At 34.5% G+C, this 22,657-nt stretch overlaps 2 protein-coding genes across 35 annotated transcripts; one reads left to right on the forward strand and one right to left on the reverse strand.

Annotated features, from left to right (window-relative positions):
* Positions 1–7,088: 7,088 nt before the first annotated feature.
* On the forward strand, positions 7,089–18,304 carry LOC137830202 (histone-lysine N-methyltransferase EZA1). Of its 34 annotated transcripts, none has more exons than XM_090304697.1 (18): positions 7,141–7,281; positions 7,964–8,065; positions 8,286–8,327; positions 8,443–8,711; positions 8,894–9,055; positions 9,354–9,438; positions 9,513–9,668; positions 9,750–9,800; positions 9,882–9,953; positions 10,318–10,943; positions 11,975–12,128; positions 12,782–13,002; positions 13,392–13,523; positions 16,707–16,794; positions 16,910–16,957; positions 17,043–17,171; positions 17,382–17,459; positions 17,539–18,304. In XM_090304697.1, the coding sequence occupies exons 1-18, from the start codon at positions 7,222–7,224 to the stop codon at positions 17,728–17,730; spliced, it is 2,667 nt and encodes an 888-aa protein (XP_090160823.1). In that variant the 5' UTR covers positions 7,141–7,221; the 3' UTR covers positions 17,731–18,304. The 34 variants fall into 34 exon arrangements, 26 of the variants coding, with proteins under 26 accessions (XP_068493489.2, XP_068493488.2, XP_090160820.1 ...); XM_090304696.1 differs by lacking the exon at positions 7,141–7,281 and adding an exon at positions 7,343–7,573; XR_016523171.1 differs by lacking the exon at positions 7,141–7,281 and adding an exon at positions 7,361–7,573 and having other exon boundaries at positions 12,239–13,002.
* A 390-nt stretch (positions 18,305–18,694) lies between these two features.
* Positions 18,695–21,910, reverse strand: LOC137830204 (uncharacterized). The gene is made up of 2 exons (XM_068637396.2): positions 21,303–21,910; positions 18,695–19,344 (listed from the first exon to the last, which is right to left on the reverse strand). The coding sequence occupies exons 1-2, from the start codon at positions 21,853–21,855 to the stop codon at positions 18,806–18,808; spliced, it is 1,092 nt and encodes a 363-aa protein (XP_068493497.1). The 5' UTR covers positions 21,856–21,910; the 3' UTR covers positions 18,695–18,805.
* Positions 21,911–22,657: the final 747 nt, after the last annotated feature.

Raw genomic sequence — 22,657 nt, forward strand, 5'->3', positions numbered from 1 at the left:
GTTTGCTTCATCATGTGTTTCCTTAAATGCAATTAGCAGCTGATCATAGTTTTCATCTTGTGTTTCCTTACTGAATCAGAGTTCAATTCTTCATTATTCACCATAAAGCACATATTTGCTTCCTCACTTTCGGTTGAGGAGTCACTGGATGAGGATACATCATTTTCTTCCCATGAGATGTATGCTCTTTTGCCTTTGCTTCTTTCACTCTTCTTGCTTGCTGATTTTTCTTTGTTTTGATGGTTTACCACATCCAAAACAAGTGTAATTTGAAGAATTTGAATCATTGGATTTAGAGTACCTCTTCCTTTGTTGAGTTCTGTCACGGTTTTTCTTTCTAAGAAACCTACTGAATTTTCTGGTGAGCAGATTCACAGTCTCATCATGTTCAGGATCAACTTCTTCCTCACTTGTATCATGTTCCATGGTAGTTTTCAGAGCAATTCCTTTGGCCTTCTTCTCCACAGTTTCTTGTTCTTTTAATCTTTTCAGCTCTATTTCATGCTCTATCAGCTTTCCAAAAAATGCAGCAGTGGACATCTTGGATAAATCTCTGGATTCTGAGATTGCTGTTACCTTAGGCTGCCAGCTCCTATCAAGGCATTTTAGCACATTTATGTTGAGCTCTTCCTTGTCAAAGACTTTAACAAGGCCAGTGAGATGATTTACAATATGTGTAAATCATTTCTGCACATCTGCAATACTTTCTTCTTATTGCATTATGAACAGTTCGTACTCCTGAATTAGTGAGTGCTTCCTTGCACGTTTCACATCATCAGTCCCTTCATGAGTTACCTCTAGTACCTCTCACATCTCCTTAGCTGAGTTACATTGAGAGACTCTAAAGAACTCATCCATATTCAGTGCAGAGGTGATGATATTCTTGGCTAAGGAGTCACATTGGGCCTTCTTCTTCTCGGTTTCACTCCATTCAGACCAAGGCTTCTTTATTGTTTCATCTTTGACAACCTGCATAGGTATAAAAGGTCCACTGACCACTGCATCCCAGATTCCCATGTCAATAGACTCCATAAAGATCTTCATCCTGATTTTCCAGAAAGCATAGTTAACACCACCAAACATAGGAGGTCTATTAATAGACCCACCTTCAGCAAAAGGCATTTTAAACTCAGACATCATGCATACACTTAAGCAAAATACAAACCCTAGCTCTTGATACCAATTGTTGGGTCTATTAGTGTCTAAGTTCAAGAGGGGAGGGGTGAATTAAGCTTATAAAATTTTCGCAATTACAAACAATTTTTAGTATATCAGAAACAAAAGAACAAATTGTTTTTAAAGAAAACAGATTGATTTATCAGAACAGACTTAGCACAATTTGAATTAGTTCAGATTAAAATTTCAATCAACAGAGAAGTATAACAGAATCAGATTGGTTAGATTTTATGAGTTTGAAAAATACAGCTATGTCAAGAAATCAACCAAGTTCATCCAACACAAGGTTTTAAAGAGAATGAATCTTTCTCAGGTTTTAATGAGTAGACAATTTGTTCACAAACCAATTAAGACTTCATATACAACTACCTTGTTCGTGATTAGAGAACTTTGATAGATCAGGAAGAATAGTTTCTATTAAACCCAGAATTAACAGATTCAATTTCAAAAGAACAGATTTAGTTCTTGACAGAATTAAGCAAAACCAAAAACGAGTGCAGGGATGAGAGAAAAAGGCAAGCAGGTTTTTATATTGGTTCACTCGTACAGAGCTACATGCAGTTTCACCTTACTCCAAGGTGGAAAACACTAAAAATAGTGTCAATCACTTACAAACACAACAGTTCTTGAACACTACAAGAACAACACAACCAATGCTGAAAAACCCTATTTCAGCATACCTTGCACTCCAAGAAACCCTATCAAGGAGTGACTAACACTTACACCTTTACAAACCAGAATAAAGGAAAGATAACACCTGAAAAGAAGATGCAAGAACTCAAAACCAGTAGTTCAATTTGCTGCAGAACTGCACCAACACCTTCACCAAGATCAAAGGTTTCCTAGAATAAGCACACTTGAAAATCCCTTTGGAAAACCTTTCAAAAAACTTTTCAATCCTTCTTCTCACATAGAAAGTGTTTGATCTATGTCAAAAACGTAATTGCTCAGCATCCTTTCGTGTGAGAGAGACTTTTCTTTATATAGAAAACAGTTTTTAACTTCTTTTCAAAAAACAGTTGAAAAGCTATTATGAAAATAACAGATTCAGTTTTAAACTAACAGATTTATTTTATGAAAACTGCCAACTCAGCTAACTGAAATAACGGTTTGAGTTGTACCTTTGGTGCCCTAACTAACTTTTGAAAATCCTTTCAGCAAACCAAAGAATAAACCTGTTCTTTTGTAGAGAAACAGATTTATTTTTGTGCAATATCCTGATTTTTGGAGAAAACTCTAAAACGATTTTGGGAAAACTTTTAACCACTTCAAGTGCTTATTCTAGGCTTGGTTAGGTATCTAGGATAGATCATGTAGCAAAAGGCAACCTTACACATACACAAACCTAAATACAAGATCATCTAAACCTATTACAACCTTCAAAGCAAACTAGTTATTTTCTACATCAAACACACACTGAAACTACGTAGAGATGAGCTTCATCCATCTTCAACAGCCGAGACCTTAGAAGATGTGGCCAAGACCTTAGAAGACTTGGCCGAGACCACTGGGATTTGGCCGATGGCCGGCCTATACCATGGGAACTGGCCGACGGCCGATCCCTACTACAGTTAACGCTGAAACCAAGATCAGTGAAGTTAATTCATCATCAAGAATTAGGTAATGCAACCTTAAGTGGTATCCACCTCGATAAACGGGCCCAGCAAGGTAGGCCCATTAGAATAATATAAATAGCACGCATTCCAAGGAGTAAGGTATGTCATTTATTATTGTTCACCTACCTGAGAGTTGACCACCCGCCTTACTGACTTGAGCGTCGGAGTGCCTTCGCAGGTACCCCCACCATCCGGTGTCCACCCGAGACCGAGTGTCAAAGGAGAAGTAGGAGGACGAGAAGAATCTCAGCTCATCACCCAGTCACCTGCCCGACCGAAGGAAGGAGAAGAAGACTTCAATAGTTTTCTAGGTCTCATCTCCCTAGTAGGAACAGAAGCTCCGTTCAGAGAGTTGTCATTCATTTCTCCGTTCAAGTAGTTTTTATCCAAAATAAATAATTTCAGTGAACCATTCATGAATAAATTTAATTTTCATAATTACTAAAACATCATTTTTTTTGGAATAAAAAATAAAAGGGTTAAGCTTATACATCTTTTAATGGATTTAACTTCAAAATTTTCAATAAATAACATTCAAAAAGATAATTAATTAATAAAGAATAATATAAAATGAGAAACATGAAATGTTAAAGAAATTCAAAAAGAATTTACATGAATTTAAATTGATATGAAAATAAGAATTTGAAGGGTGTAAAATGACTCAATAATAAATTAACAAAGAACATAAATTTAAATATTTATAAGTTACAATGAAAATAGTTTCAAGGCAAATAATAGTAAATAAAGTAAAGAAATGCATATAAGTTATGAGCATGCCCTACTCGTCATAATACACCTGAATCTCCAGTAGACCAACCTTCTTCTCCCATGCCAAGAAGTCTAGCATCCATTACCAAATCTTCTCAAACCGACCTTCCTGTTCGACGATCCAGTCGCACATCAACCTCACCTTCCCGGCTTCAAGACTACGTAACGGGATCTCAAGTCAATCATTCGACCACTACCCAAGACTGACCGAATGGAACTAGGTATCCTGTGCATCATTTTCTTTCTAATTCACGATTTTCTTCTACACATAGTGCATATCTTGCTAACATCACAACCACCAAAGAACCTCACACTTATGCTCAAGCTATCCTTGATCCAAATTGGCAAAAAGCAATGGACGAAGAGCTTTCTGCCTTGCAGCTAAACCAAACGTGGACCTTGACACTGTTACCCGCTAGGCAGAAACCCATCGGATGCAAATGGGTCTATAAAATAAAGTACAACTCAGATGGTAGTGTCGACAGATATAAGACGCGCCTTGTCGCAAAGGGTACACTCAGATTGAAGGTGTCGACTATTCTGAAACTTTTTCACCAACAACAAAATTAACAACTTTAAGGTGTCTCCTCACCATTGTAGCAGCCAGAAATTGGTTTACTCACCAGCTAGATGTGCAAAATGTCTTCTTACATGGCACATTGCATAAAATTATTTACATGGACTTGCCACTCGAGCATTATCGACAGGGGAGAACATTGACTCAACAAATCCCTTTATGGTCTCAAACAAGCATCTCGGACATTGTTTTCAACATTTTCTCATGTGATTAAATCTGTAGGATTTCAACAGTCCAAGACTGATTACTATTTATTCACAAGATAAAATAATTAATCATTTACTGCCCTTTTGATTTATATGGATGATATTCTTTTGATAGAAATTCAACGTGTTAAAGATTGTTTATTACAACAATTTCGCATTAAAGATCTTGTAGACCTAAAATATTTTCTAGGGATTGAATTTTCCCGTTCCAAAGCTGGTATTTACATGTCCTAAAGAAAATATGCGCTTGATATTTTGCAGGATACGGGATTCACAGGTGCTCGTCCAGACAAATTTCCAATGGAACAATACCTAAAACTCACACCAGACGATGGAGAGTTATTAAAGGATCCAGTCAAATACAGGCGACTTGTGGGACTACTGATATACATCACGGTTACTCGGCCTGACATAGTATTTTCGGTTCGGACCCTAAGTCAATATATACAGGATCCACGGAAACCTCATTGAATGCCGCAATTCGAGTCCTAAAGTACATCAAAGGATCACCAGGACAAGGATTGCTATTGCCATCCGAAAACAATTTGACATTGACAGTTTATTGCGACTCAGACTGGGGAGGTTGTCAGACAACTCAGAGATCAGTATCTGGGTATTGCATTTTTCTTGGTTCTTCTATTATCTCATGGAAGTAAAAAAAACAGACAAACGTATGAAGATCATCAGCGAAAGCAGAATACCGATGGCCAATACTTATAGTTTGGTTGCGATATGTGTGACAGGATTTAAAGGTGCCATGTAACTTGTCAGCTCAACTTTTCTATAACAATCCAGCGGCATTACATATAGCAGCAAGTCCAGTATTTCATGAACGCACAAAACACATTAAGATAGACTGCCACATTGTGCGAGAAAAATTACAAGCTGGGATAATCAGTCCTTCATATGTAACGACACAGTATCAACTCGCAGATATTTTTACGAAGACACTATTGTAAGGAACGTTTTTTGACACTACGACACAAGTTGGGGTTAATGATCTTCACCTACCAACTTGAGGGGGAGTATTAAGGAAATAATAATTATCAAATTATATGCAATTATTGTATGCAATATTTTACGATATTGTACCCAATTATATGCAATTAATGTAATAATGATAGAATCTCATGATTAGTATCCTATCTAATTAAATTGTAATTTGGGGAAAGAAACTCCCTATATATTTCTTATACATGAAGATGTAACCAGACACATAAGAGAAATAAGAAACATCTCTTCTTCTTACCATTTTTTTATCATTTTCTTATAAAGTAACAATTGCATTTTACCCGAGTAAATATTGTTGAGTTTTCAATGTAGTAAATATGTTTTTCACATTTAGAAATTGTACTGGTACAATTCGTACGACCGAGACCCTGACTTGACATCTGGTCTAAACTAATCGGTATGACCAAAATCGTTACGTTTAAATAGGAATGATGTATTATTTGGATTTGAATATAGATTTGAGGAAGTGGATTTGAAATGATTTAAAGGGGAAGTGTGAAAAAATAGAGTTTTTTGGATTAAGGTAAATAGAATGAAAGTGTAGAAAAAGTTTATGAAAGTTTTTGAGTCATATGATAGATGTGATTGAAATTGTAATTTTTTTAAAATGAAAAATGTAAGATTATAAATCTGTCATTGTGTATAAAAATTGTTGAAAATACCATAATCGATTATGGACACCATATAATCGATATTCACTTAAAAAATGGCTCATAATCGATTATCAATTGGAAAAATTAGAATAATCGATTATCTTAAACTTGTCATTGATTATGGTTTCTTCAAACATTTGTTGTGCTGAAATGGTCATTAGATATGTGTTCTTACTTCAATGTTGTACCACCAAACCACCAAAGATGGTCTACAAAATCACCAAAGCAACAAGAAATACCCAAGAAAGCATCACAAAAGCACAAAACCAGCAAGCCAAAAGCTTCAACACAACAAAACAGAGTACTTCAAACCTCACAACATGTACGCTTATAATTGCCAATGAACGCATCTACCTTCATTGATGAATATTTAAGAACTTCACCTACAACCTTACCTAATTCAAAATGGTCAAAGAATCACTGTAGAGTTGTGCATAACTACTTTGTTGATCAAGAATCTCTACATGCAACTGTTATGTATAAATTTTCGCATATAAAACTAAGATTACCATAGTCATTTCACATATATTTCGCACGACTTTAGCTCAATACAATCATCTAGGTCACCTAACTTTCCATCTCCATAGTGGAAACAAATAAACACAAGGTAAGTGTTGTTAAAAAAAAAAATTAGTATATTTAACGGGCTCAACACTTCATTTATTTCTTGTCTTTTAAAATCTTTTCATCTTTTTTCTACACCTTGAACAATTGTGTTAAAGTTTTTCAAAACTCTATTTGACTGAACGTGGATCATATAAAAATAAATGAATTTTGTTGAAATTGTTTTCCCATTCTTTCAAAGAAGTTTGACACTTTTTCCCCATTATTATAATCTAAAAAGATCTTAACATCTTTAACGGTCAAGATGAAGTACATCATGATAAATGTAGGACAGAGTAGGTTAAATCAATTCCTTTCTGTCACACAGCACTAAACCATTCTGTCTCCACCCTTATACACCTTTATAATTAATTTTCAGTCGAGACCACACAAAACGTCTAGAAGCAACAGATTGTTTGTTTGTCACAAAAAAGAGCATTAGAATTAGTGCACCTCTTTCGAACGCGTCCTCACACACAAACCCCTTGTTTCGTCATGTTGGCTCCGTCAATATTTGCAATGCAATAATACCTAGTCGAATATGTACCAACACAACTGGCCTTACCAAATACCTTTTAATTTTCCCCCCTACAGTTAAAAGAAGTAGACGAATGAAGAGATTCCCAATGGCCACAAGAAAAAAAAGTAGGAAGGATCCGTCCAAAAGAGAGGTAATTAACTCCCACAATACAGGCAAATAGCGTAAAATATAATGAAGAAAATAGTAGCGGTGGTGGATGGTGCGTACCTTACCATTTATACGCAACCACCAAAACTTACGTTGCGTTTGTTTCCGCGGTAGGCCATGTAACCAAACGTGTCAAAACTCAGAACCTGTCACTTTCTATTTCTCACACAACACACACGAGAGTGAGTGAGTCTCTCATGCTTTCTTCCTCCTTTGATCGACTCCACACACCATCGATGGTCTCCAAACCTACCGACTCCGCTTCCAAACCTCGAGTCAGTTTCTCTCTCTTCCTTCAATTCAACAATAACTGAATACAACGCTGTTTAATGCTTCAATTCCTTTTTTTCTCTTCCGACTCAACGGAATCGGTGGCGTAACTGTTTTTCAGAATTTGTTTATGCCTATATAGAATTTTGAAATTGAGCGGATAATCACGAGCGAACATCATTTAAGAGTTCTCTGTTCCTCTATCTCTCTGTAATTGAATATCACAACACTCGAGTCGCGAGTAGGGCTTTTGGATTGTGCTTAGTCTTCGGTGTTGGTTTCTGTTTTGTTGTAGATTTTCCGTGTGCTTCATCGCCTGAGAATTGAAATTTTGTTTTATGATTTCTATTTTTGTATTTTGAATGTGGTGACGTTTTGTTCTGTAATGTCGACAGAAACAACTTGGAGAGCCAGCAAATAATGCATTGGGAACCTTGTCGCTCAAGATAAATCAGTTGAAAAAGCAAATCCAGGCGGAGAGAATAGTATACATTAAAGTAAGATTGATACCGGGTTTATGCTGCCTTAGCTTGATTCTTCTAGGAATGAGTCCAGATTTCTATAGTTTGTTTGCTGGAGAGATAACTTTTTGTTAACCTCTATCTCGTTACATTTGTTATTGTATGCAAAATCGATTATCTATAAATTTTATTGCAGTTCTTATTTGACCTTTTGACGGAGAGTTAATTTTTCTAATTTGGTTATATTGGTGGCAAGTCTTTGTATGAGCTTCCAGCAGCTTTTCTTTGCATGTTTCTGGTACAACTTTATGTTATGATTTCAAAATTGAACTTGAATTCAATTAATCGAAAATTTCAATTTTCGGAAGCTTTTCTTGTACTCATTGCAATCAACCTTAGTTATATTTCTGCAGGAAAAAATTCAGAGCAATGAGAAGAAGCTACAATGTCATACTTCAGGAGTCCTATCGGCAATGTCAACAAGGGGTTCTTCACAGACAGAGGGAGATAGGAAAACTCCAATTCTTTCTAGAATTGACCGTCCTTTATGTAAATTCAGTGGTTTCTCTCCAGTCTCAGTTGACAAAGACCACAGCAATCAAGATGTATTATCTGCTACAAGTATCAAAATACCATATATTGAAAGATTACCGCCATATACCTCTTGGATATTTCTTGACAGGTGTTTTAACTTTCAAATAATTGATATTCTGTCCTATCTTCCTATTGAGCAATTTTTTTTTCAAATTGAGACTACCTGCTTTCCATTTTAGAATAGAAAATGAGATTTCAAAATTTATTGATCAGTGAGTATGCAGTTTCTATAATGTATTTTATGCTATTTTAAAATCTTTCAAACACCAGAAATCAGAGAATGGCTGAAGATCAGTCAGTTGTTGGAAGAAGACGAATCTACTATGATCAACATGGAAGTGAAGCACTGATATGTAGTGACAGCGAGGAAGAGTCAACAGAACATGAGGAGGAAAAACATGAATTTTCTGAGGCTGAAGATCGTGTTCTGTGGTAAGTTAAAATGAATAGGAAATAGGATAGTGCTGTTTTAAAAGAAGGTTCATTTATTTGTGATGATTCAATGGAAGTAGAATAATCTTGAGTGTAACATTTCTCATTAGCTATATGAATAGCATTTAGTTAACAAGTAAGATCAATGTTTTTTTGGAGTGCAAATAGTTGTTTAAGTGTTCAGGAAACAATACTTTTATTGTGACCGCATAAGAAATTTAGTAACATTTATAAACTTTAATGAAATGTGCAACGTTTTCCTTTCAATAATTACTTTCTTGGTTATTTGATCTGCTAGGATGGCATTTGAGGAATATGGGTTAAACGAGGAGGTACTGAATATTGTTAGCGAATTTGTTGGGGGAACCAGTTCAGAAATTCAGGTAATCTTGAATAACTTGTGGGAATGAGAGTATGCTTCATGATTGTTAATATAAATTTAAAAGAAAAAATGCAGGAGAGGTACAAAAGTATCAAGGAAAAGAACATTGGTAGGTTGGATCAGCCTTCGGAAAACTCAGGAGATTGTGAATCTATTATTGGCATCTCTCCAGAGAAAAGCCTGAATGCTGCATTAGATTCTTTTGATAATCTTTTTTGTCGCCGGTGCCTGGTACGTACTAAAAGCATGATCCTTTTATCGTTCTTATCATCTCATAGTAAGTGCATCCATTCTTTCTTGCTTTTCATACAGCAGATTTTTGACTGTCGTCTGCATGGCTGTTCTCAACCTTTAGTATATCCTGTAAGTAACCGTATCCTATGTTATTTTCAACTTAATCCATAGTCACTTCATCCATAACGCTAATTTGATGGTTTACTTCAGAGTGAAAAGCAGACATTATGGTCTGATCCTGAAGGTGACAAGAAACCATGCAGTGATCAGTGTTACCTTCAGGTATTTTTCTTTGTCTGAGATACATATGGTCAAATTTTGAGTCTTTTACTAGTTTTCAATTCTCAAAGAAGAAATTAGTCACCTCTCCTTCTCTGTTGATATTCAGTTTAACAGGTTTTTGTTGGCTTTCGACCATTATACAATAGATATGGTGGCATTTCTATGCTCTGTTGATTTATATTGGAAGTAAAGTAATCCTGGTCAATTTTTTGTATGAGGCATGTTGCCTTATTAAGCCGTGCTTTAAATGTAGTGCATGGTGATTGATTCTATGCGAGTCTTTATCTATGGGTGCCTACTTTTGCACCCTGCTTCAATTTCAACTCAGGTGTTTCTAGTATTTGATTGCCATTTCAATTACCAGCAGTTACAGGAAGTCAAAGGTGTGTCAGAAGATACAACTTCTGCGTCTGATCATAATAAGAGAACTACAACTATTGAAGAGGCAGATGGGATATTGGCACCCTCCACTATAGAGGAACCTGGTAATCATAGTACAGAATCTTTTCCAACAGAAGTTGATTGTCATGGATCTCTCAATTTAAATGTTCCTATCTCAGTGGAAAAACGGAAAGTCACAAATCTGTCAGACACAGCACTTTGTGACTCAATACTCCCTCCCGATGGTTCTCAAAATTCTAATAAAAAGCTGAAGACAATCTCAGATGATGTAATTACTGTAAATAGTGATTCTAGCAATAACCTTTTGGGTGCATGTGATGACAGTAAACATACTATTACTTGTGCAATTTTGGACAAATCTTTAAAACATAAATCAAATAAATTAATAGACTCTTCTAGCACTTGTCATACGGATGAGCAGGACAAAAGTATTGGGGATGGACCCAAAGATCCTACAAATAAGACAGAATTTAAGAAGTTGTCCAGTTCAATGGAAGGGAAAGTTGATGGGATGCCAGGTCTCTCAGATTGGAAACCTCTAGAGAAAGAATTATACTTGAAGGGAGTAGAGATGTTTGGAAGAAATAGGTATGGAGCTTTCTGTGTTTCACCTTACATTATTATGTTGAGAAATGCAAGGATGTTACCAAATTTAATTTACAGTGTGTGTGTGCACGCACACTTTCTTATGTCTAGTATATGTTTGTGTTACCTGTTTGTACACTGTTTTGTTATAATTTTATTTCATTTCACTTATCACTATTGTTGTCGTTGTTGTAATGGAAGTTACACTTTTCTTTGTCTATAAATCCTACAAAGCCAATCTCTTGCTTTAACTTCAGTTTCAATTAATATTCTGGAAGATGTGATAGTTATGGAAAATAAAGCCTTGAACTTGGAAGGAGTTTGTAAATTCTTTTGTACTTTCATTATGTTATCTACCGAGTGATATGAGGGTTTTGTTTTGAAAGTGATGAATTGTCTAGCACTCCTACGGAAGAAATCATTGAGCACTTAACCTCTCCCCTCGAGTCCCCTCCAAAAAAAATGAAATAATAAAAATGGGTAGAAATGGAGACTTCATTTTAATGAGTGGGAACCCACCCTCCACACGATGGGGGTTGGTGAGGTGAGGGTAATGGAGTGGTGGGGGAAGGGGAGGGCAATAAGTGGCTTGAAATGTTGCCAATATGTCATCTTGTATCACCCTCGCCGGTATCACAAAATTGTATGACCCATTTGGATTAATACCTGTATCCTAGTAATGGAAATGCTGTACCTCTGAAATAAAAAAACCTTCACAACTGTCCGTGGAGTTTGATGTATAACACTATATTCATATATCATATCATGTAGTTATTTCCGAAATAATCTTATTTCTTGTGCTAGTGTTGGGCTCTATTGCAGCAGTCCTTTTCATTGTATTATGCAATCAATAAAACTATTGATTTTCTATGAATGGCAAGTAATAAGCAACCAATTAAGTGCATAATTTGAAAGCTTTGTAGGCGGCTTCTCCAATTGTTACTAATGGTTCTTACGCAAATGAAACTTTGCATTGTTACTAAGAGTTCTAATTTAATTTTGTGCTCATGTAAAGTGAAACTCGTACTCTGCAGCTGCCTCATAGCAAGGAACTTACTTTCTGGCTTAAAGACTTGCGTGGAAATAACTAGTTACATGCATGCCGGAGGAGTGTCAATGCCTCACGGATCTATTGTTGCACCTAGTTCAATCATGGATGACAAGGGAAAATTTGATGCAGAGTACACAGTGAGAATTATAGGCTTTCCTGTTTCCATCTTCTTTGTCCTACTACATTCTTGTGTACTGCTTTGTTGTCTTGACTGTCTTTTGTTAATTTCTTTTGGGGGTGCGGGAAGGCTTGATGAAGATAAATTAAAAAATTTCATGAGTAATTACCGGAGGGCCCCAACTGTTCAGATAAGTTATGGTTTTGTAATATACCAATAGGTTATGGCCAAACCTTTTATTTTAAAAAAATTATACAACCAACATCTTTATATTCTGAAATTTCTTTGCAAATAAGATAATTGGTATCTCAATAGGCTAGTTAGTTAGGCATCAAACTTCAAAATATATGAAATATCTTTGATTGTAGGAATTATTTTAGCTTTTTTTATTTGGCTGCCTCATAAATAGGGTGCTTCTGTGTTGAACATGTGAAGAGATTGAGTTGCTTTTGAGTTGATAATATTCTTTCTTCTTTATTACCTCTACCGTGATACTCCATTTTGTATGATGATCTCTTTTTTTTAACAATAAAACATCATTTTGAATTTTAAACTAGCTGCACTTAAATTTATTGTGCAACTCTTTGTTCTGAAAACTTCTACCAACCTTTATGAGCACACCCTACTTTTAGATGGCACTTAAATTCTTTTCTGTCTGTGTTTTCATGTTAGGACCAGGAGATGCCATCTAGGTCACGGTTGCTGAGAAAAAGGGGCAAAACAAGGAAGTTAAAATATTCTTGGAAGTCTACTGGCCACCCGTCAATATGGAAAAGAATTGCTGATGGGAAAAACCAATCTTGCAAGCAGTATACACCATGTGGATGTCAGTCAATGTGTGGAAAGGAATGTACTTGTGTTAATGGTGGAACATGCTGTGAAAAATATTGCGGGTATTTAGCTTTTCATTTAATTAATTGTGTAGCTTTTCTATTAATATAATGGGAGAGAAAATTGCAAGATATCTTGTATATCTCGTAGCTGTATTGGACTATTTGAATTATTCTTGTTAGCACTTAGCAATTTTGGAGTAATCTGGATTGGTGGTTGTAATATATAACAAGAGTAAACTGGACTGATGGTCAAATACGGTTTCCCTTGGTTAGCAAACCGTTGAACATAATACAAGAAACTGTCATTTATTTCTGAGGAGCAACAGATGTAAAACTGTCAATATAAAGCTATTAATTCAAAACTCTTTTTTCAGTGGTTAGGTTCCTATAAATGTAATTGTGTTAGTAAATCATAATTTAATGTAATAAAGTGTCTCTTCTACCTTCAGTTGTTCAAAAAGCTGCAAGAATCGGTTTAGAGGATGCCATTGTGCCAAGAGTCAGTGCAGAAGTCGACAATGCCCATGTTTTGCTGCAGGACGGGAATGTGACCCAGATGTGTGTCGGAATTGCTGGGTTAGGTAATATGCCAAGTATTTTTGCTTTGAACTTTATTTTAAGACTGCTGGTTTTTGAGTGAACATATCTCCATTCTTTTACTTCACCTGATTAAGAAAGTCATTATTCACAAAATCACCTGTAATATTTGTACACCAATAATCAAATATTTCAGTAGTATCTGCACAATTTGCTTGTTTCGTTGTATGACCTGAGCCTTTGTAATTTTTTCAGTCAAATGTATTGACTGACTTGAGGAACCGAAGTTACACTCTTGCAATCATTTTTTAATTTCTGGTTTATATAAATATAATTATTTTAGCAAATATTAATTTGTATATGATAGTTTCATTCAACACAAACTTCAGCATGGTTTCTAAACACTATTATTATTTAGTATCTATGCTTCAATAAAATTATTTCTATAATAAAAGAGATGCTACAAGGAGAGATGATTGAAGATGACTTTGGGCATTTCCATATTTCACCTCATATAGGAAGGTCAAAGTTTTAAATGTAGAGGGGGCATGTGTCTGCCTTTCATTCAGCATTGAAAAATGTAGAAAATTTGACCTTCTGCAACTTTTATGTTCTCTTCTCTGGTGGCTGAGTCTTGGAATGGGAAGATGCAATGTGTCTGTCAATGCTATGAATTGGTATAGTTGCGCTGAATATCTATTTTATGTTATATTAGAATATCTCATAATATCAATATTATATTTTAGAATATCTTAGAAATTATTTCTTAATATTAATTTTCATACTTCCTTGTTTCCATGTTTTTTTATATTTACTCCCTTCGGCCCTTAACAATAAGGCATAGTTTAGAAGAAATTGATGGTCCATTTTATAAGGCATTTTATAGTTTCTATAAAACATTAAATTTCTTTTTCTTGTTTGTCCCTTTTTTATATATAAAGCTTTCAGGTTAGGCATCACTATGCAACTTGACATCTCAGCTAGGCTGACACCCCAAGTAACAATAATCATCTGTCATCACATGAAAAAAATATTACTAAAAGAAAAAAGAAAAAAAAAACAAAATACAAAAAAATTTCGGGGGATTATTAGACCAAAACTCATATGTTTGTTCCATACTATAGACTTTGTTTCTCTTAATAACAACATATGTAGTCACTTTCCCATCACTTTCAAACTTCTTTCATCACCATTAGATGTCTCTTCCATAACCCAGAATGCTTCTCCAACACTTCTTCAAATATATCAAACTTGATCTTTTCCCGACACTATCTCCTACTGAATTCAGTTTCTTTGGAAATGATTGACCTATTGTTATTAAAAACTGTACACACTCGATCCACAACCCTTCTCTCCACTATACTAACTAAATTTATCGTCGGCTTTCCACCATAAATATACTTGCTTGTCCTTGTCATCTTTTTTTCCTATTCCTTAGTCTCCATGTGAAGCTATATCTCATCTAAAGGAGTCACAAACAATGATTGATGAGATATGAGTCCTTCAAAGTAAGTACCTAGGAGTTTTTTCCTCTTCCAATTGGCAAATCATTTTTTTGTTGGTGTCAGTGATTTTACACTCTTGAAATGGGACTTGATGGTAAAATTGATCGCTATAAAACTTATTTGGTTGTAAAGGGGTATACAAAAATCTATGGCCAAGATTATATTGACACTTTCTTTCCAGTTGCCAAAATGACATCTATTTGACTTCCCTTTTCCATTGCAACTACTATTCACCATTAGATGTTGTTTCAGCTTGACATCAAGAATGCATTTCTACATGGTGATCTTGATGAGAAGTCTACGTGGAGAAATCTCTTGAATTTGTTGCTTAGGGGGACTCATCTAATATTGTATGTCACCTATGCAAGTTCCTATGTGGCCTTTAGCAATCACCCTGGGCATAGTTTGGGTGTTTTCGAACTATCATCTAACAGTTTGGAATGATAATGTTGATCATTATTTGCTTTATCGTCATTCTCCTAAAGGATATATCTAAGATTTTATATATGTGGATGAGGCAGTGATAAGAAGTGTAGTAAGCCCATTTTTAAGCTCTCATTGTTAAGACCATTTGGAGGCAGTCTTGAGGATCCTAAAATATATTAAAAAAATTCCAAACAAAGACCTTATTTATGAAGATAAGGGAAATACTCAAATTGTTGGGTATTTTAACGCTAACTTGGCAAGGTCACCAAGCAATACAATATTGTGGAAAATTAAGAAACAAAATGTTGTGGCAACATCAAGTGCAAAAGCAAAATATAGACAATGGCATTTGTTACTCGTGACTCATATGGCTAAAACAAGTTCTCAAAGAGCTTAAATTTGAAGAAAGCTCACAAATGCACCTTAAATGTGGCAGCGAGGTAGCATTACAAATTGCCTTTAATCGTGTCTTTCAAGACTAAACATATTAAAGTATATTGTTACGTGATAAGTGAAAAACTAGAGTTTGGATACAATACCACTAGATTTGTCAACTTTAGTGAATAGTGGTTGGTCGACATATTTACCAAGTCTCTAAGAGGACCACGAATGAATCATAGTTGCAGTGAATTGGGCACATGTGACTTGTATGTTTTAGGTAGGGGTGAAGTTTTATAATATTGAAATTAGGTGCATATCCTATATAATCCAGAGTACCTAGATTATATGTAAATTATTAGGAATGTCTTTATTTACTCCTTATTATATTCTCATTATAAATATCAAATCTCCTCCGTTTGTTGTATTTCCGTATCCTCAATATAAATAAAGCATTCATGTTGTTTCAAAGTACACTACTTCAGTTCATGGACTCTCTTTTCTATCGTTTAACAGTCCCAAATTCCTTTAAATTCTTAATGAACTACATTGATTGTAATCATTTACTTTGAACTTTTTGTTCAATTTATCCTTTTTTAAACAGGTAAAGCACTTCTTGTACGGAAACAATTGGGTAAATACTGAACAGATAATTTTGCTATTATGTTATTCATCCCAGAAATTCATATTCTCCACAAGCCCCACCCCTCCCCATCCGAAACTTTAGAAACCATGAATTGATAATTCTCTATTTAACGAGTATCTTCTAGTTTAATACTACCGAAATTCCCTATAATTGCTGTTTCAGTAAAATAAAAATCTCAATGGTTTCCCCTTTTATATGTCATTTGACTATTTGTTGACCTTCCACCTCAAATCATCCTGAATGCCTTAAAAAATTATGTTCTTTGTAAACAGTTGTGGTGATGGTTCATTAGGGGAGCCACCCCGGCGTGGAGAAGGTCAATGTGGAAATATGAGGCTTCTTTTAAGGCAACAACAGAGGGTAAGTGACTAGGTGTTTAAAATTATCCGCATTTCATTCTCATGTCATGAATCAAAGTCATGGATGCATAACTCATGCATTTGGGTCTCACTGTTGCTTTATTTGTGTCTCTCAGATTCTCTTGGCAAAGTCTGATGTTGCAGGATGGGGAGCTTTCTTGAAGGTTACTGATAAGATTAACAGATTCATTTGTTTTCTAAATTCTAACATTAGCTTGTTCACCTACCTAATTGATGATGATATTTCAGAACCCTGTTAACAAAAATGATTACCTAGGAGAGTACACAGGAGAACTGATCTCCCACCGAGAAGCCGATAAGCGTGGGAAAATATATGACCGAGCCAACTCTTCTTTCCTTTTTGACTTGAATGATCAGGTATCTTATATCTTCTACATTTTTCTTCTGTCTTGTGCTGCTCTCGTTCTTTTCTTAATTAAGATGAGTTTCCTTGTATTATTGTTTTATTGTATTTTTGTTACTTTTGTCAACCTAGTCTTTTCTGTCACATTTCTTTCATGGCAAGCTATAACAAATTGGGAATGCAATCTAATTAAGACCTTAAAGCTGCTATCTGTTTTTTAACAGTACGTTCTTGATGCTTATCGCAAAGGAGACAAGTTAAAATTTGCAAACCACTCGTCAAACCCCAACTGCTATGCAAAGGTGAGTCCAGAAACTCAAATTTTGGGATTTTAAAGTTGTACACTTTTTACTCAGTTCGCCTCTTGTACTTGTGGCATAGGTGATGCTGGTTGCTGGAGATCACCGAGTAGGCATATTTGCCAAGGAACACATTGATGCTAGCGAGGAGCTCTTCTATGATTATCGTTATGGTCCAGATCAAGCACCGCCATGGGCACGTAAACCTGAGGGTTCCAAGAGCGACGAATCAACAGTTTATCAAGGCAGAGCAAAGAAACACCAGTCTCATTGATGAGCCTGGAATCCTGGACCAAGGTCCGGACATACATATTTTTGGTTTCTACTACGTTATATATTCTCTACATAGACAAATTTGTGACATCCCATGGGATAGGTTCGAGAGATTAACTGTCACAGAAGAAGGCTCATCAAACTGTCACAGACGGAAACAAATAATCGGTTTGCTGATGCTAATATGCCTTAAATTATGGATAGCACAGAGCTAGGTAATAAAAAGGGCAAGAGATGAAGGCATTAAGAAGGTTAATGTTGAGGGCAACAAGCTGGAAACTGGTCAAGCAGTTGGGAACTAAAGCAATAGAATTTCTTTTCAGATACTAAGCATGACATTTCGGCGAACTTGTTCTTCAAACTTGGTTTTGCCCTTTCATTTTATTAGTCATCCAAGATAGTTATGAATAGAATAAAGTGCTATGATTTGCGAAATGAAAAAGAAATTTCATATTTTAAGTGTTAGGACATCTCTAACAGTAGAGAAAGAGAAATATTATGAGATTTTATTTTATTTCTCATCTTTTTAAGATATTTTTACAAGTTTTGTTTGAATGAAAGTTATTATAAAACTACCACATATGTACAATTTTTTATTTATACTTCAATGCACATATAATATTTACACGATGAAAAATAATTTTATTTTATGACTTAAATCTTAAATTCAATGTTTACTCATGTCAAATTAATGTTTAAATTGAATTTTTGTAAAATTTATATCTTAAGTTCATCTATAATGTCTACATTAGATATATTCTTATACGCGAAATATTATATTCTCATGATTAAACGCTATTTTGTTGGTGTCAATCATATCTATGGCATTTTATACTCATTAAATTTTATCTATTTAATTTATTAAATAAACGAGTTTAATAAATTATTTATGAAATAAGAAAATCGTTGTAATCGAGCATCTTATGTGAGGCTGAGATTGAAGAGAAAGCATTGGGAACAAGTAATGCAACAAAACCAAACATAAATAACCGAAGGTACACCAAATTTAAACCAAACGTCCTGAAAACGTATGATCCCCATATCCCAATTGTTTTTAGATTTGTAGAAAGTATGAACTAAAAAACTGCCTCAACAAGTGCGTGCTTCTTTTTGGGGTATCCCATTCCAACCAAATGGTTCAAATACACCTTCCCATCCTTAACAGTTGCTGCTGTGGCCAAGCGATGCATAGGCCCTGAGAATGTTCCCACAACAGAAGCAGTGCTCCACCCATCTGAACTCTCCACTAATCTTCCTGAAGGATTCCCAGCAACTACCAGCTTAGTAGGAGACACTAGTTCCAAACCATCTCCAAAAGAAAGACTCCCTTTAACCTTTATTAACTTTACCTCCTCTCCTTTTGTTAAATCAATCTTAAACAAATTGCCACTGAAAGTGTGGATCACTATCAGGAACCCATCTGGGTGGTAAACTATTCCATTTAGCCCAACCAAGCTCTTGTACCACTCTTTTGCAGGAAACAATGGGCTTTTGATGGTTGATATAAGCTTCCCTTCCACCCCAACTTTCCAGATTTGATTGCCTTTTACATCAGTAACATAGGCATTGCCTTCAGCATCCACTGCAACATCGTCTGCAAAAGATTTTTCATCACCTGCATCCATTGGAAAATCGACATTGTCACAATAATGTCACCAAGTCCCACTAGCTGTTACTATGAGCCAACCCAAATAGAAAAGTTATATCATAGGCAACGGAACAAGATAATAGGACATGCAATCAATAAGAGGTACTGGGTAGGTAGGCCCTCTCCCTTTGGTTTATTATTGTCATGCACAGTTCATAACTCACACTGGGCTCACAATGCAATTGACTGCCATCCCTGTGTTTTTTTCTTTCTTGCTTCCTTCTTGCCCACATGAATACGTGCATGTGCAGACAAGTTTTGTGGCGTTGATTTCAATGTTTATATGAAATCAGACAGCTAACTACACCAACAAACCAACTTGGTGATGTACATCAAATGTTCAACTATATTGTCAAAAGATTCATTTTTTATTATCATGATCTCCTGCTAATTAAAGGTGTGTTTGTATTTACTTGCCTTTCGTTGAAGGTTATGCGAGATTTAATAATCAATAATGATTTCTTAGTGTTTCATTTGTGGATTTCTCACTCAACGAAAATTCATTCTCAAATAACCATCAACGCAACTAAATACAAATACACGTTTAATCATTAAACTAATAATATACAAACATTGTTGTATAATTACTAAATAAAAAAGTTAGACACAAGTAATGAATATGCTGAACTAAGGAGGAAATAGTCAGACACTTTGCAAGTAACTGTCATAAATTATTTTCCTACTTTTTTTAACTATCGTAACCACCAAGTACCGACTATGCCCCATTTTCAACACGAATTTCCAATTACTTTGTTTAGGTACGCCAACAATCAGACTTTTAACAGTTTCTTTCTGTCATAAATTTTTCCATGCTCTGCCAATAGAATTATCTTTTTCCTCTAATATAGTAGAAGCTCAAAAAAATAGAACTCTTTACTAACTTCAAAAATACCCTACAAAATGTTTCCTAGTGTAAATATTTGGAAAAGAAAAACCACCAAATTCAAAAGGTTAGCATTTACTTCAATCATCCACACTTGCAGTTCAAATTAAACTGCACAGTGTGCAGCCATAATTTAGTTTCCAAAGGGGAGTTCTCATGACTAGTTTAATAAAAACCCAAATACTTTAACGCGTAAAGATTTGTTCAGATGAAAAACTAACTGAGAAAGCTGTTAAGTCTGATTTGCGTTAGACTTCTTAAATTGGTGGAGTTATCTTTTGATAAAATATATTTAGAAAATGTGTTTTTTTTCTAAATGATTACAATGTGAAGAAAAAAAATGATACAATTAAATAGAAATTTAACCATTTCTAAATGATAAGCTATTGTATAGAGTCATTATTTGTTTTGAGATTTATTGATTAAATAGTAAAGATTGGTTATGATATAGACAAAAACTACACTTCTTTATTATGATCACAGATGTTATTTTATAAATTGTAATTATTCCAATTATGAATTAATGAGTTAGTATCATTGTTTCTTTATTTATCAATATTCCTTGACTATATAAAATATTTTATAAATTTTTATTACTGTATCATATCCTAAATTTAAAAAAATTGTTGTCTTATGTGTATCAATTATCTAGGCTACATCAGAGCAAACATGCATTAAGGTATTGTTAACAAAACTTAATTATAAAAATTATAGAAAATCAATAACTTAATTACTTAGTATTAAACTTTTATTTATTTTATTCAGTAAAAATAATAATTTCTCAGCTTAAACATAATAATATCCGCAAAATGAGTGAGCAAGAAAAAAAATATATTGTATACACACCCAAGTATCATCCAACAAAAATCAATAATTTACAGTAAATTAATTAGTTGATTTCCAAAATAACAACTTCACAATCACCATGGTTACTTGCTAGGATTTGTAATTAGTTGATTTTACACTTAAACTCAAAAATTAATAGAAAGAAAGTACCCAAGTAATTTAAATATGAGTTAAAAGTGAAGAGAGAGAAGCTTACTAGGACCACTTAATTGGGTAAGAAATAGGCGATTCGAAGTAGTGAGATCGTATGCTGCGAGTGCACCGTATCGATTTCCAATGACATCCGCGTTAACAACCAGAACTCGATTTCTGGAAGGGTCAATGACAATACCCAAAGATGCGTTTCCGGCTAAGCTGGCCTCTTTCACCACCGTCACTTCCTCCAACGGCGGTGATGAGTCGGAATCCTTTTCCGGCAACTTAACCTGGGCAAGACCGCCTTCGAAAAGAGAAACTAGGAAGCGACGGTTGTGAGAATCCCACTTGGCGCATTCTCGGAACCAGCCAGAACTGTGATAGTGGTAGACATGGGTGGCGGGTTGCGCTCGCTCCAATGTGACGATGATTCCGATGGGTATGGCAGAGAAGAGTACCAAAAAGATCAGAAGCTTTGCAGAACACATGACAGAGAAAGAGAGAGTTTTGTTTGGAGTGTGGAATTGGTTTATGGAAATGAAATTAGGAATGGGTTTTAAATAGGAGCCAACTGCACAACACAACAACACATTCTGCAACACTACACAGCCCATGTTCAAAATTCGATGACAGTTAAGTATGACAGTGAAAAACAAAAAAAAAAAAAAAAAAAACTTTAAAACATTTATATAATACAAAATGTGTTGTAAGAAATTTTTGTGTGGTATTATTTCATTATAAGTGAGTGGTTATGTAGCATATTTTTAAACAATTTATATAATTTTTTCATTTTATAAATTTTATTTGTATTTTTTAGTTTTCTAAAATTTAAAATTTAATTTAATTAGTATAGTTAAATATTAATTTAATGTTAGTATAATCAATACATATTATCTATTTTGAAAAATTCTCTTTTTTGTGGGATGCATGTTTTAATTTGTTGAACTCATGTAGAAAATGTCTTATAAGTGTGTATATCTTAAATTGAAGATATTTACGTGATACTTTTACAATATTTATAATATGAGTTTCTTACACAGCTAAAGATATTTGTACAACTGTTAATTAATTAATTAAATTATTTTAAATGTAATTCTTAAAATACTATTGCATAATGTTATTTTTGGATATTTATTTTTATGAATAGAGACAACAATCTAGAGAAATTGGAACAAGACTTAATTATAGAGATCTTTATAAAAGTGTTGCAAATGGTCAAATTGTGGATGAATACCTTGTTATAATAGAAATAGAAATTAGGTGTTTTTTATTCTTTATTGTTAGCATATTGTTTTGTCATTTCACCTATGGTTTAGGTTATGCTATTTGTTCAAAGTCTATTAGTATCATTTTTCAGAGACAATCTATCTATTGTCATGTCAAATAATTGTTGATTATATCTTAGTGTATATGTTT

The sequence above is a fragment of the Phaseolus vulgaris genome, chromosome 7 (genome assembly GCF_051622355.1).
Source record: "Phaseolus vulgaris cultivar YP4 chromosome 7, ASM5162235v1, whole genome shotgun sequence".
NCBI classification, from domain to species: Eukaryota; Viridiplantae; Streptophyta; class Magnoliopsida; order Fabales; family Fabaceae; genus Phaseolus; species Phaseolus vulgaris.

What these genes read in the sequence shown, in the direction of transcription:
- LOC137830202 (XM_090304696.1), top strand. Translation starts at nt 7,496, where the DNA reads ATGCTTTCTTCCTCCTTTGATCGACTCCACACACCATCGATGGTCTCC. An exon ending in GAACCAGTTCAGAAATTCAG is followed by an intron (nt 9,439 to 9,512) that starts GTAATCTTGAAT and finishes GAAAAAATGCAG; the next exon opens with GAGAGGTACAAAAGTATCAA. An exon ending in GAGATGTTTGGAAGAAATAG is followed by an intron (nt 10,944 to 11,974) that starts GTATGGAGCTTT and finishes CGTACTCTGCAG; the next exon opens with CTGCCTCATAGCAAGGAACT.
- LOC137830204 (XM_068637396.2), bottom strand. Translation starts at nt 21,855, where the DNA reads ATGGGCTGTGTAGTGTTGCAGAATGTGTTGTTGTGTTGTGCAGTTGGC. An exon ending in TACCCAATTAAGTGGTCCTA is followed by an intron (nt 19,345 to 21,302) that starts GTAAGCTTCTCT and finishes CAATGGATGCAG; the next exon opens with GTGATGAAAAATCTTTTGCA.